Here is a 16,074-nt window from a genome sequence, read left to right on the forward strand (position 1 = left end):
CTATAGTGCAAGCTGCCAGAGCTCTGATGCACTTTAACCCAAAATATACATGCACAGATTGAAATGATATTTTTTTTTTTTCTGAAGATCTGGTTCTGTGCCGTTCCTAATATAAAATCCTTGTTTGGCCCTCCAGCATGATATAGAATAAAAGTAGGCGAGTATTAACTGACCCGTGGTGGGGCCAGGTGCTTGGGCAACAAACGCACACAAACATTATTGGCTATAATAAAACCTATTATCAGATATTTTACCTTTATCTAATTTTTACAAAATATTTCTTTTAAAAAAATGTTTCTATGAAATGCAATAATTTTTTACATACTTTTGTCAGAAGCATCACAGCCAAATCTTGACTAGCATTCATCGTCACGCTGACAACCTCGCCGTACATGCCAACAAAGTCTTCTGCACAGGCACTAGGCCTGAAGTTTGGTGACAGTAGATTTGCAAGAACCAGGTTGCTGATGATGAGCTGCAGCAAGGGCTTAGCTTGATCTGGGTTATTCCTTATGAATTCCTGCAAAGGTAAGTTTCCAAATAAATTGATAAATACACAGTGTGCTAACACACAGATAACGATAATGTATGGAATAATAAAAAATAATCAAGAGATATTATGTAAAATACGCAATCTTTACTAGATTTTAAAGATGTAAAATTTAATCAGAGAACCTATAGAACAAGTGGTACTAACTTGATACAATAACAAAAAAAAATTAAACCAAAATGGCATAAAACTGAATTTTAGAGCAACTACATCATTTATACCACCAACCTATTTACGACGTACATTTTTTTAACACTTTGATCAAATTTTAAGTAAAATACAAAAACTCTAATAACACCTTCACATATGAAATAAATACTATTATCATCATGTTTAATTAGTTGTGAAACCATATACTAACCTGCCCTAATATTTCAATACAAGAGGAGAAGAACTGACGCGTAGGTGGGTAATGCCGAACATCTTCAGTTGTACGATTAGCGAAGTAATAGAATAAATCAATGCCTGTTTTCTTGCTCTTCTCATATTCTTCTCCTTGGGATGCACGGTTGAAGTTTATCAAATCACTAAAAATAATCAAGTTCAAAGAGGTATTTGTTTAAACAAAACAACTTGATTAATGAGAGGAGCAGGGGAAAGTGGCAGTGCCGAGGGATTAAACAAATCAACAATGATACCGACCATCATAGCATGTTGGGCGTGTACTCCTGATTAAGCACTATGACATACAATATACTTAAATAAATTTATAATAAATGCTTAGTGAATAACCATGTCTTGTGCAAAGTATATTTGAGAGTGCGCTTATCCAAGAGAGGCAGATTAAAAGAACGTTAAATGATTATATCTGTGCGATCATTTTAACAAACCAATATTTCACATACGTGATTGTATTCTCGATGTAGACAGCTGCTGTCACAATATCATCTGCCGGGGGTGTTTGCGATTCCTCTAACAAACTCATAAACTCATTTCTGTTTTCTTCCAACTTCCGGAATATTGAAGTGTTTACTTTTTTCTCTTTAAACTGAAAACGGGAAAGAATCGCAATTATATTAAAAAATACAAATGTTAATTAAAGAAGTAAAGTGGGAGCAGTCTCCTTGTGTAAAGAGTAAGTTCTGTAAAATTGGGGCTCCAGCCGATATGAGCCACAAGGCAAGAATTTAATTTTTTAATTTTTCTAGTCTCTGTTAACACTATAAAATTGTATGTGACAAATTTGTGTGGTGTGCCCATATATGGGCATGATGATGTCACAGTATATGTTACAGTATACCCAAATATGGGCATAGCACATTTCAGTGGCCGAGCTTTAAAATGTAAAAACCTTCTATTGCAACAAAAGTTTTTTTATATTAACACTGATCAATGAAACAAATTATAAAGTATAGATATATACAGATAACTATATATATAGAATTAACAAATGTTACATAGTTGTACTATGATATTGACGTAACTTAATACTGTCTATTGCAACAAAAGTGCTGATTTTTTTTTTATTAACACTGATCAATGAAACAAATTATAAAGTATAGATATATAGAGATAACTATATATATAGAATTAACAAATGTTACATAGTTGTACTATGATATTGACGTAACTTACTGTTAAGGTAACTACAGCGGGTCCGTCACAACGGTGTGTAGGGTTAAAAGTACTGGAACACGGAATACGTAATCTTCTCTGTAATCAAACAGAGCAAAATTAAAAAAATTAATAACGATAATACTATATTCGGTTCTTGTATAGTGCTATTTTATTATGATTATAGCAGTAAAAATTAATGATCGTATCTAGCAGGTTTTGGAACATAATTGAAATACAACTATTTTTTTTTTAAATTTTTATTTTATTTTAACTAAAATAACAGTGTTGTAGTTTTTTTAAACAAAATTTTCTATATGGATTGAATATTTGTAGACCTTGAAGATTATGAGTATGTAGTTAGGTACTTACCTCAATAGTTTGGTTAAACTGCAATTCTGGTGATAACTCTAAATATGTACAATCTAAACTAACATGGAGCGTTTCTCTTCTGGTAAAGCAGCTATTGAGGTTAAAGGTCGAAAGGGGGGAAAAATAGAAATCACATGTTATGAATGGTATGAATGACAATAAACAATAGGAAAACAAACTTATACTTTAGCTTAATTTTGCCAAAATTAATATTTCAATAAATACAATACTTCTTGATAAATATTATTCCCTATTTTACCTTGCATAATCTACTAGCAATACAAAATGTGGATGTAAGTTGGCAATAAGTTCATTTTCCGATAATAGCATTGCACGTTGCACTTCAGGTACTGGCGCTGTGGTCGCCGTTACTTCTGGCGGGCCCTGAGATTTGTCGTAACTTTCAAGGTGGCTCAAAATTCTACTCGTAGCTGGCAGTAAGAAATAAGTGTGAGAAGTACAGGTAAAAATCATGATGGAAATATATATGCTAAGTCAGTAGAGTATATTCAGTTCTCAATATTATATGTTTGTATCTACAGTAACTGGACACAAACCCAAATCACAATTTATGCAAATCAACAGTAATGGTGTAGTCTATTTCATAAATCCTAGAATCCAAATTCATGTATGTTTTTTTTGCACTGAATAAACCATTTGGAATGACTGAAAATTTTACAGCCTACATGTTAATCTTAAATGTTTGTCATAATGAACAAAAACAGATACAATAAAAATCTCCAGAAGATACATATTTTGATAATTTTAGAAAGTACCTGTTTCAATTTGGCCATTAATTGACCCACTGCCAATATCCGGCACGTCAGAACTTGATAATTTCATCCAAAATTTGACATGCTGTAAGATTTCAAAGTCAACTCGGCTGGAGTCAACAAATTCTAACCAAGGTTGCTAAAGAGAGAAATCAAAAACAATTAAACAACAATATCAAATAGGTAACGGTAAAAGTCGAAACCCGAAGTTCTGGACTCACAGGCCAGAGTGCCCATCTCTCTTTCCTTGGTGTTTGGGCCAGAATGTTCAAAGGTGTCAAGGTTCGCAACTAATCCCGAAAGGGCAGACTGCTTTACCTCCCCAGCATATGCCGGTACCCATTTATACTCCTGGATGGAGACAAATGTAGATAAAGTGTCTTGCCTAAGGACACAACCAACTTGCACAACGAAGGTCCGAACCCCGACCTTAAGTTGAGAGTCCGAGCTACAATTGTTGTGACAACCGCTTCTACTTGTATATCAAAAAGATTAATCAAATTAATGAGAACATTTAATTCCTAATTAAAGGCATTGATTAATAAACTTTTTAATACAAAAATCCTTAATTTGATTACCAGTTTAATTACAGAGTTTTTGCAAAAAATATACAGGAACAGTATTATTTATGAATCTTCTGATTTAGTCAAGGAAAAAATTTATTTGCATTTATTTGAGGTAGTCATTTATTCCAAATAAAGCTCTAGATATATTTAAGGGGGCATTTATTCAAAGCAGGGCATTTATTCAAATAAATATGGTATTTATATTTCTCCCGAACATTATACCTTTTAAGAAATCAAAATCTATGGAGAGCAATGAAAAGGTTGCAGTATTTTATTATTTAGGGTAGACCTAACATCATTCCCCTGTAATGGCGCCCTCAATAGGACATTAATAATATTGCATTTTACCTCATCATCATTGAATGCTAGCCTGAGCTTTTCAGCGTCATATTGCTGTGGAAGAGATGGAAGGTAGAGCTGTGGATCATGCAGGAGTGGTTCTTCAATCCATAAAGCAAATGTTTGATACAGCCTACAAAATAAAATTATGGCATACATGACAACAGACAATGTTTGATGAGAATTAACAAATTATGGGTAATACATGTCTCTTTGAAGTCAAATAATACTTTACTCAGTGCAGTAATTTTCATCTTATCTGATTAAACAAAACATTTCTGTTGGAAGTTTGATCAAACATGGTGTGTAAAGCCCTGTCATACATACAACCGTTTTTGTGAAAGAGATTTGATAGTATGAACAGAGCTTTACGTCTGACCGACAAAAATCTGATACTTTGTGTATGACTGGCACAATAACAATTTTAATATTTGAGCTCATCTGTGATCATCATATAACTACAAGTGCTCTAACATTAATTCATCATTATTGCTGCTGCTACCATCCTTGTAATTCAGAGGTCAGACGGTCATGGCAGACAAGAATAAGTCTCAGTACTTTACAATACGTAGTCGATAGAAAAATACGCATAGAACCTTACGTCACTAGCTTTTGATGAAATTGAGCTTCAGATTTATACTCATCGCTCAGTTCCGGGGATGTACTATCTTCATCTTCATCATTCCCATTTTGATTTGATGTACTACGTCGCTTACTCAAAAAGTGGTGATAGTCTGCTGTAGCCGTCAGTTGTTTCTTTAATCGCTTCAACAAAGAAACGTTCATGAGGCTAGCGAAGAACTTTTCCCCTACACTACCACGACTTGGAAGGCTAGATAGTAGAAAAAACATTGCTTTATTGTTTTAGTTGTAGTTATTATTTAACCCTTTAGCTCTTTCTACTTCTGCAAAAAAAGGTTACAATATATATTCACCACTGTCTGTTTGATAGCAAGATTACGCAGAAACTACTGAATGGATCCCTATAAAATTTAGTGAAATGGTACGTAATATTTGAAGATGATTAAATTTTGGAAAAAAATTGTCAAATGACATGGTCAAGATCACGGAAAAAATATGATTTTATTTACCCCAAACATATTAAGGAAATAATGGAAAATGCCTGCCATGTTACTTGTTTTTATAATATGCGAATCCATTCAGGATATTGTTAATATTCCCTTATTTCAGAAAATTTGCACTCATTCTAGTGTCATCAGTTTGGTGAACATCAGAAAATGAAATATCTCGGCCGATTAGTAAACCAGACAATTCACACATTTTTTCCCCCTAATTACTGACATCTTATGATCGCAGACTATAATTGGAGCGCAGTCCTGGGGTTTAGTCCAGGTTAATAGTACCAAAAAACCTGGATGGGTAATTTTTACTAGTTGTTGACAATGGTACAAATTTTACCACCTCAACTTAATGCTTACCCAGGCTCCGGCGCCAGCCTCAAAAGATACAAACCGAAGAATCTTTGCCACATTATGGGTAGTAATGGATGGTTGGTGTCGGTCTCCAGTACCTGGGAAGCCCATCTATATATGGGTAACCGCTGTATCATTGGTGTAAATCCTAGTTTTAACTTGTTAGCACCTTTCTGTGGATGTTAAAATATAATTCATAACTCTATGTGAGTTTGGGTGAAAATAAAAGTCCATGCTAATATATATTTATTAACATATTTGATTACTAATAAAATACATTCCCAACCACTACAAATTAACAACTTCTTCCAAAACCTCTCCTTGTTAATCTATTCACTAAGTTTATTAAATACTCCTTCCCTTACACTACTCATAAGGCACCCTGACCCCATTACACACCCAGGCTCCCACACTTAACTCCTACAGAGTCCATACCTTCAGTGCAACCTCTGGGGTGACCTTCTGGTCCTTATAGAGCTCTTGGTAAACAAATTTGTGCAGCTGAATATCCGCAAGGAATTTTTGCTCTGCTAACAAGATGGTGTAGGCTAGCCAGACGTACTGGCTGCTCTGAGCCTCAAGGAAGCTCGGCTGTGGTACACTGGTAGTTACATAGCTTAGCACTGACGACAGGAGGCCTTGACTCTTGGAATTACCTGCAGAGGTCTGTATATTAAAAATAAAATTTACTGGTGGAGAATGAACCTACACCTTCAGAAGGGTACACATTCTTTTTGTATGCCAGGTAATTTCGATTTATTGAAAAAAGTATATCGGAAGTAAAACATATAACAAAAATGTGTTTTAATGTTTCAAAGTTTAATATGTATATTTAGTAGAAGCAGATGTTCTGAGTTGAGCTACGTAAGGTGTTTTTGAGGCACGTTCTTTAAAGCTGTTTTTCAGAATTGATAGGAAACCAACACAGAATGTATCAGTTGTTTATCTTTACATTCAATTTTTTCTAAAGTATGTTTCAGACATCTTAATTTGACCATGCTCTCCGATTGTACTCAACTTGAGAACCTGATCCAAACACCAACATAAAACTAATATACTCATCTATTTAACAACACCCCAATTTTCAATTTGGGTACCAAATTAATTTGTCATGACAGCTCACATTTGAAAGCTTTTTTTTTTTTTCTATCTATAAATATATATGATTAAAGATAAACATACAAAATATTTTTAAATCAATATAATATTCATAAGCATTCATGAATTTTAATAAGACCACAAACCTTGTAGAGAGCAAAGAGAAAATCAGTTGCCACCTTGATGCCATCTTTAACCCTGAAGGCAACTTGCAGCAGAGCATTGAGAACATACTGAGTATCCAGATCCTGATACCAGTTGCTGTTGAAGGTTAGTACATTTAACCAAAAGGCTACAATCACATCAGGCTGTTGGTCTGAGGTGTTGAAATCTTGAAGCAGTTTCTGAATATTTGACAATAAATTTGCATCACAAAGTATTTTTACCTTATAATTTAATTGATTAAAATGTATAGAGTCATCTATAACATAATACCCTTATTTTGGAAAGGGGGGGGGGCGATGTCCCTGATGAAAAAAGTGGGCATGGTCAAGCGTTGCTCAAAACCTATCGAAAGTTTACTGGCTTATTTAATTGATTTCAAAGCCTACCAATATGTAGAAAATACATATGCAATTTTTTCCCCTCCCAGATGAATTGTGATTTTTTTCTTCAATTGGGGGGGGGGGGAAGGGGCCAGCTCTCCCTGATGGCTGTGGCCCTTTCAGGCACTAGATCTCAGTGTTAACAGTGTCTTAAAGAAAATGATAAATAATCAAGTTTTCGAAATGGTACTCTGAAAAGCTGCAGGCTCAGCTGGTTAATACTCAGTATAGATTTAAATCATACAGGGATCATAAAAGACATAATCAGACTTGTACATAAACACAATTTCCGACTTACCACAATCATGCTTGTAAAACATTTGGTAGTTTCTCCTGGGAATGAGGTCTGGAAGAACCTTTGAGTGATCCTAGAGTTGTTGGTGTCTGCTTGCAATATGCACCAGATGATGTTAAGGAACCTGAGATCCACAAAAAAACAGGAAGTAATACAAAAGGAGCTTCAAGAATTGAGCTTCTCTGCAAAAGTGCAACATTCTGGTTAGGCTGTTCCACATTAACACTATTTTTCTTTGAGTGTAATCAATCAATCAATCATTTCATTAATGTGCTGCCATTCCAAAGGCCTATTGTTATAAATGGGTCTTAACTGGTAGTCTTAACTCCTCGAATAAAGCTGGCTTTATCACTTAGTCGGTCTAACTAAAGTCAATTTAGTTTTTACTATTGCTATAAAACGGTCTTCGTTTAGAACGCGATGAGTATTGAAATGTTAACAAGCACTCCCTGGTACATAAAATTGAGGGTGCTGTTAGACATACGTCACATTTACTCGATTCATGTATACAAATTGCACATGTATCAAAATGAACGTAAATAAATGAAGGCTGGATTTCACAGACACTGAGAAGTTTGCGGAATATTTGCCGTTCGATTCTTGGTCTTTGACAATCTAGGTCTAGCACCTGTAACGCCATGATGAAAATGATTTAAGACCGTTTCAGGCCTCCTCCGTGTATGTTCTAAAATTTAAGATGGCTAACTGGTTAGACCACGCTATAGCAACGGTCCATAATCATAGACCAGTAGTGACATCACGATTATAGCTGGTGTAGCATAAAGACCGCTTATAGCAATCCGCCCCAGCAGTCTGTGAGTAAATGCAGTATTGCACAGACAATATGCTTGTTGTGCCCTCTGCCAATCAATATTCTGTTCCTTTGTGAGCCTTGACATTTCTTGATGGTGAATGTGTTAGTGCTTTTGTTTTTGAGGTACTGATTACTAATAATTCATATTGATAAACATAAAAGTAAGAATGAAATTGAAGCATAATAATTCTTACTTTTCATTGGTGACTAAGTATTTTTGCTTATTTTCCTTAAGGAATGTCTTCACAACCATTCCCAACAGAGGGATACACATCTTCTGATTGTTGGCATCTATTAACACCTGTAGGTACTTCAAACCATGAGTGATGAAATCTTCAACTCTGTAAGAGAACAAGTAGCCACAGTAAGTAGAAAGGATAGATATGGCATATCTAGTCTTGAAATGAAGGGGGGTGGTGATGAGGAGGATGTGAGGATGGAGTAGGGGTCAATGATTAAGTGAGGGGGGATCTACACATCACAAAATATGGTGATTTTTAAATACCTGAGCATGGTTTTTTTGCTTCGGACATTTTCAATGGCTGGAAGCTGGGGAGGGAGCTTTTTTGAGGGAGTGTACACTCCCCAGGTACACCACTGGATTGATGAGAAATATGGTAATGTATTGCTTATTTCATAAACATGTATATTTCATAAACAATATCAAATTCAATCACTATAAATACAAACAATCACGCTCAATCAAAATTATAATTTCAGGCCAGGAAAAACCTCCCGCACCAAGATCTGTTATAGGCTTGAAGAAACAAGGAAGCTGTCCAATTACATATAAATTTGCCACAATTACTTTGTTTTGGTTTTTACTCCTTCAGGACAGTGCCACTAACAAGCAAATTAAGTTTAGGATGGTCCCAGAAATAGCAATAGTATGGGACATCAAGTTTGACCACAAGATGCACTGGGCACATTATTATTATTAATATTATTATTATTACTATTACTGTACTATTACTATTACAGTATTACTATTATTATATAATAGTGATATTATAGTGTTTCACTGAAAATCCAAATAATTAGGGCTTATAGAACTCAGTCTAATTCATGCATTCCATATAAAGGTAAGCTAGGTCAATTCCATCATTTTCTTTTTTGCTCGAAAGTTTCAAAGAAAAATTTGGAGTAAGTATTCAAGTAAGTATTTAAGAAATAGACAATTACAAAGACAAAGTCACTACACCTCGAAAGAATCAGTATTGACCAATCAGCCAGAATATAATAATCTTACCATAATAAAAATCATCATTATCATTATCTTTGTCAGTTACATTCTTCAATATTATACCATCATCTTAATCTTTTCCATAGCTATTATCAATGCCAACATAATATCATCACTGTCTATCATCTAACTTACACATGTCCTATCTTAGTCATCGATACAGCAACATAGCAGGCAACTGGTGTATTGTTCTTCACTCCCTTTTGGACCAAGTACAAAACAGGGTCTAAATGGATATCCAGATGCTCTTCAAAGCCTTCGGGACCAGATCTGCTGCCTGATGGAAGTAAAGCTTGACATGGCTGGTCGTTGATGTGCAGGTGTAGCTTCATTAGTACTTCCCATGCCCAGACGTCAAAGGACTGCTCGGTTGTTAACATTGAGCGAATATTGGTGGCTATCTGTGACACCTTGAGAAAAAAAAACGTAAAATGGTAATGAATAAACATAAAAAAGGTCAAAGGGCAGAACTGTCCATTACACAGATTTAATATGCTTTGCTAAAGCATAGTAATCACTAATTAAAAAACAATGACAATTTACGATCCAAGATTTGATTTGCTGCACAGCCGTCATGGGCTAATATCGGTTAATCTATTTATTTGCATAATTAATTTATTTCATTTATTAAATAAAAAAAAACAGGACATTACAGTAAAAATTACAATGGTTAACTGACTGTACACCATACAGTGTGTATTACTATTGTTACTATGTTATGACTTTCCAAAAAAAAAAAGTAAAAATTGCAATACAAAAAAATGAAAAAAACAATTAAACACTGATGTTAAGAAACAAACATTCATAAGGTACCTTGCACAAGAACATGAGGTATTGCATAAATTTAAACTTTGACCTCACGTTTTAGTGCCAAAGTTATCCTTATCTCACTCAACCACCCCCCCGCCCAAATCTTGGACAGCTTAGCCACCCCCCCCCCCCCCACAAATTATATCTAGTACTTCCCATGCCCAGACGTCAAAGGACTGCTCGGTTGTTAACATTGAGCGAATATTGGTGGCTATCTGTGATACCTTGAGAAAAAAAACGTAAAATGGTAATGAATAAACATAAAAAAAGGTCAAAGGGCAGACCTGTCCATTACAAAGATTTAATATGCTTTTGCTAAAGCATAGTAATCACTAATTAAAAAACAATGACAATTTACGATTCAAGATTTGATTTGCTGCACAGCCGTCATGGGCTAATATCAGTTAATCTATTTATTTATTTCATTTATTAAATTAAAAAAAAACAGGACATTACAGTAAAAATTACAATGGTTAACTGACTGTACACCATACAGTGTGTATTACTATTGTTACTATGCTATGACTTTCCAAACAAAAAAGTAAAAATTGCAATACAAAAAAATGAAAAAAACAATTAAACACTGATTTTAAGAAACAAACATTCATAAGGTACCTTGCACAAGAACATGAGGTATTGCATAAATTTAAACTTTGACCTCACGTTTTAGTGCCAAAGTTATCCTTATCTCACTCAACCACCCCCCCGCCCAAATCTTGGACAGCTTAGCCACCCCTGCCCCCATCAGAAATTATATCCTCCAAAACCTCTAGTACCTTTGTTAATTTGAGGTTGTAATTGATTGATTTTTACTAATTAGCATAATAAATTGGGGATATGCCTCTTACACCCCTCTATAATATATTTTAATATTAAATACCTTTAATATACCACCAGAGATTAGACCTGCTTCCATTGCTTTGCTGCCTATGTGTTTGCAGTGGGCATCGACGATGAGGATAGCAACGTACCGATGCAACTTGATATCCAAAACAAGGGCATTTCTCTACAAATATGGACAACACACAAATTAGAATATTAGTACAAATATAAACATTATGATATAATAATGAAATTGTTAAAAGATGGCTTTACCATTATCCTGGCAATACCATAGTAACTGTACATAACGGCATGCAATTCTAAGTCACAAACATAATTTATAGAAAATGAATCTTTTGGAGTTTCGATTAAAAACATCCGACTAATCAAAATGTGTTATTCAGTAGGCGGCGCAAGGAACATGCATATGTCACACAAACTCGTAAGTTTAGGACTGTATGATAGGCTTTGTTTTTTGTGACCTTGGCAACAATGTTTAAGGAACGAGACTTAGCGGAACGATATAATGCTTTTACAAAAAGCTAAGGAAACAAACGCTACATAAGTTTGTTTTTTTTGTTTTGTTTATTATTTATTGCCCTCATCATTATAACATCAAAACAAAAAGTACATAAATACACAAAAATGAGAGCAAGAGGATAACCCTATAAGCTTTATGAGCTTGTTTCCATAGGGGTCCTCGGTTCATTACATAGTGATGCAGTTTATGTGACACAATATAATACCAGCAATCCAATGAGCAAATCTGTACCTTACAGCAGCTAGTAGGGGTTACAATAATTTAATACAAGGTTCCTGAAATAAACCGAAGTAGTATGGCAGGCATGTAAACTATACATGGCATGAGCTAAAAATGTCCTGCAACTTAAAAAAAAACTTTACCTGGTCATTGAAACCCCAGTTTAATCGATTCAAAATTAAGCGTGCTAATTGGTTCTCTACGCTGCTTGGTACAAAGTCAACCAACCAATGACGGATTAGTTCCATGTCATCTGATGATGGTTGCCATAGATGCAAAGGTAGCTCTCTAAATAGGTACATGGACATCTAAAGAAAAGTGAAGGCATAAGAATATCATGGTTGCACTCAATCAATTATACCAGTTTGTCAGTACAGTAATATATAAAAAAACCCACATTATTTTATGCTTATAACATGCTTTAGAAAATTTGAAAATATTTTAAATATCAAAATGCAAATAACTATTGTATGTAAATCACCAACAAATTTTAATACCGTAGTTATAATATTACAAAGTAAATCAGAAAATGAGTGGCATTGTAGCTTGGTGGCTAAAAAGCTTGCCTTCCAAATCCTAGGGTTCTGGGTTCAAATCCAGTATGACACCAGTAATTCTTTCCATCATTATATAGCACTTTACATCAAAGTCTCAAAGCTCTTGACACTTGGAATGGCTTGTACAGTAACTTGCTTCTGCCCATGGGATCCTTCATGTCTGAGCTACCCAGTAAACCAATAACAGCTACATGCGGGGACTGTATTATAAACCAGTAAAGGTAAAGGTAGGAAAAGGGTAGGAGAATAACCCATAACTTGCAGCGTCATTGTGCTGAATTGCATATGGGCGTGGTCTTGACTACATGTCAGTACCGGCAGTGCACTGCGGCGGCTGCGGGTCCCACCCAGGAACTGGACGAAATAGAAAAATTTATCTATTTCATATATTTATTTAAAGTACATATGAGCCAATTGTGTACACCTATGGTTAATTTAGTCTTTTCCCCGACTAGAACAATTAGGCGAGCGTGCTGCTCAAACCAGCGACAATATTATGGTTGTACGTTGCAGCACACCTGCCTTACACGCTTGACCATTTGACTGAGTGAGTAGTGATTTGTGTTGAAACTATGAAAGAAACTGAAATAGTGATTCCTTCTCAATTGCTAACCATGTCTGAATATATAAATAAAAAATCCAAAACCAAATTATGTGTAGCCAAATGTTCAGATCTAGACTTGTTTTAGATTAAGGTGTGTGGTTTTGTTCTCTATTTTTGGTGTCTGGGTATATTTATATCTCTTTTTATTTATTATTCATCTAATTTTTTTTATTTTTTTAAATGTTTTTATTTTATTTTATTTTTTTAATTCATTTTTTAAAATATATTTATTTATTATTATTATTTTTTTTTTAATATTTTTTTTTTTTTCTGGACCCCTTTGGAAACAAACCTTCGGGTTTAAGGGGTTATCCAATGCTCCCCCCTGACCTGTTTTCTTTTTTTGATGCGCATAATTGTGTATTTCTTTTCTTTTGTTCATGTTCTGTGGATTATCTGATCACTTTTTAACTTTTTGATGTTTTCCTCTGTTACTTTTGAATGGTTTTGCTTTGTAAATTTTTTCTATGTAATGTTTTTGTGAGCATGAAATAAAACAATAAGTTCAACAACAATCAGAAAGGCTATTTTTATATTAAAGGGTGTCAGGCCCATATTCAAAAAATTTAGACCAACATTTTGAGAATTTAGACTGTTTTTGAAAACAGAACTACATTTAAAATATAGACCAACAATTTGAGAAATTAAGACTTATGCTTTTAGAAATTAGACCTACGTTTGAGAAATTAGACCTACATTTTGAAAAAATTAGACCTACGTTTCAAGTAATTAGACCTACTCTTTGAAAATAGACCTACGTTTTGAAATTTGACATGTTTTGAGAAAATAGACACATTATGTTTTTTCAAAAATACACCTTGATTATATAATTACACTGAGATTTTGAGAGGCTTTTGCAGGCAAAGGGGCCTCATATAAAAACAGCAAATATCATGCATCAAAATAATAATGAAGTTATAATTTAAGTAAATTTTATAAGAAATTTGACCATTTGTATTAAACCATTAATTTTGTAGTGAAAATTAAATGAACAAATACATGCACATTTTTGATCGATAATGTATTGTTAAACCAGAAAATCTCTTTGAAACCAAAGAAAAACAAAAAAATGTATAAATAAATGTATTCACTTGTTACGAAGTTGGTTTTCAACCCAATCTTCCCACTGTGCATGATGCCAAAAAAATTAATGTGTTAAATTCTTTAAAAAAAAAAACTCTATAGTTTAGTGATCATAGGGTTCCAGTAAGAAACTACCTTGTAAAAGAAAAAAATGCCCTGCTTTTTAAAGTGACCTTCTGAAGATGACTGCAATCAAACAGAAACCTAGAATCAACACTTTATCACATGGATGAGAAGAATACTACAGTATGTATAACAATAAATCAATTTGTGATGCATGAGAATAATTCAACTCTCTGAAGTGGATGAAATTTTATCATCTATCTGATGTGATGGTAACAAATGGTCCACTCTGCTAAAAAAATGGGATCTGCATAAAGAGACAAAAAAAAAAAATGTAAAAGTACACCACTACTACTAATAAAAACCCACTAGAACTACAAAATTAGCCACTTCATAGTTTGGACTGGACATGCCCATATTAAGGGTCAATCGACATTAAACATTAGGGAGACTTTGCAACATTAAGAAAATGATAACAAATACGTCATATTTATTATCGTCATTTGTGCCAAATCACTCTTGAAAATATCTATACGAGCTGAATATATCATAGGCTATGTTCTCACACGGCTGCTAACGGTTAGCAGGATCCGAATCCTGCTAACTGTTAGCTGCTGTGCGTCCATACGAGAAAATCCCAATCCGGATACCAAAAATATGATGATCGAATCACTGGCCAATAAGAAATTGGAAATTGTAAACAGGTACGTGTGTTTGGTTGATGATAAAAACGCGCTCAACTTGCTAACCGATAGCGCTTGCTAACCGTTAGCGGTATCCGGATACAGCTATCGGGCGTTCTCAGGCAGGTGCTAACGTTTACCGCTAACGGTTAACTCCCAATCCGGATACTAGGGCTCTCGTGAGAACCAGGCTATTGATTCATTACAAAGGCATGGTTGGCCAACATTGTTATAGATATGTTACTACTGTAGAGAATCGATTAATTAAAAAGTTTATTTTTTTCGTAAGCTTGCAAAACGATGTCCCAATTTAACACACACATACTGTTTTATGTAGATTGACCTTCGACACATACATGCGCAGCTCAAAGTATACAAAGTGGCTTATTTATTATGAAACATTACAACATACATAAAACAGTTGAACAAATAGAAATGATAGCAGTAAATCTAATTGATAAGAAAAAAAAACTACACTAAATATTCAAATTTTACATCATACCTTTGTCAGGTTAACATTAAAAACCTTTGGGGAGAAAATTTTAAAAATTTTGATCACAAATGGTAAAAGCTTGCGGGAACAATAAAGAAAAATGTGCTACCTTGACAGAAAAATCCAACATTGGATATTTTCTTCAGGAATTTAAATAATTTTTTACAATTTTATATATCATTAATTAAAGTTTAATGTACCCACAGATTATGTCCTTTTTCAAAATAGCACATTTTTCTTTAGGTATAAAAAAGATGGAAATGTTGGAAGCATGCACTGATAGTTACCGTCCCAATTGCCAGGAAAACGTCTTTTACCTGACACAACAACGTGGACATTATGAATGGATGAGTGCTTGCCAGGCCTGATAGTAATTCTCGCCCAATCTTGCAACAGAAATTCTTGGTATGGTCTCTAGCATAGGAAAGCTGAAATACACAAAACAGAAGTGAAGTTGGTAGTCTATGAGATGATCTGATGGTTCTAATTTTTGGAACAGTGGCAATTAGTTGGTTTATCCATGTAATATTCATGAAATAGACAAAGAGAATAAACAAAATGTATCTCGTAAATGATCAATTGGCTAATACCCAGATGAACTACTTACAAAATATATA

General features: G+C 34.2%; 1 protein-coding gene across 6 annotated transcripts in view; it reads right to left on the reverse strand.

Moving 5' to 3' along the window:
- LOC117103217 (ectopic P granules protein 5 homolog) overlaps positions 1-16,074 on the reverse strand; it is a 50,421-nt gene that overhangs the window by 12,970 nt on the left and 21,377 nt on the right. For 3 of the 6 annotated variants that reach the window (XM_033243760.1, XM_033243761.1, XM_033243759.1), the window contains exons 13-31: positions 15,745-15,885; positions 14,354-14,404; positions 12,118-12,282; positions 11,273-11,398; positions 9,718-9,992; positions 8,534-8,680; positions 7,529-7,649; positions 6,832-7,029; positions 6,023-6,253; positions 5,594-5,760; positions 4,756-4,986; positions 4,164-4,287; positions 3,253-3,388; positions 2,736-2,907; positions 2,477-2,567; positions 2,126-2,203; positions 1,396-1,538; positions 912-1,077; positions 326-520 (exon numbers count right to left, since the gene is read on the reverse strand). In XM_033243760.1, coding sequence (XP_033099651.1) covers positions 326-520; positions 912-1,077; positions 1,396-1,538; positions 2,126-2,203; positions 2,477-2,567; positions 2,736-2,907; positions 3,253-3,388; positions 4,164-4,287; positions 4,756-4,986; positions 5,594-5,760; positions 6,023-6,253; positions 6,832-7,029; positions 7,529-7,649; positions 8,534-8,680; positions 9,718-9,992; positions 11,273-11,398; positions 12,118-12,282; positions 14,354-14,404; positions 15,745-15,885 — 2,958 coding nt within the window. The remainder of the gene's footprint in view (positions 1-325; positions 521-911; positions 1,078-1,395; positions 1,539-2,125; positions 2,204-2,476; positions 2,568-2,735; positions 2,908-3,252; positions 3,389-4,163; positions 4,288-4,755; positions 4,987-5,593; positions 5,761-6,022; positions 6,254-6,831; positions 7,030-7,528; positions 7,650-8,533; positions 8,681-9,717; positions 9,993-11,272; positions 11,399-12,117; positions 12,283-14,353; positions 14,405-15,744; positions 15,886-16,074) is intronic. The other 3 variants (XM_033243762.1, XM_033243764.1, XM_033243763.1) reach the window with 3 other exon arrangements.

The sequence above is a fragment of the Anneissia japonica genome, unplaced genomic scaffold (assembly GCF_011630105.1).
Source record: "Anneissia japonica isolate Jap-2015-1 unplaced genomic scaffold, ASM1163010v1 scaffold2652_len1590060_cov184, whole genome shotgun sequence".
In the NCBI taxonomy this organism is placed as follows: domain Eukaryota; kingdom Metazoa; phylum Echinodermata; class Crinoidea; order Comatulida; family Comatulidae; genus Anneissia; species Anneissia japonica.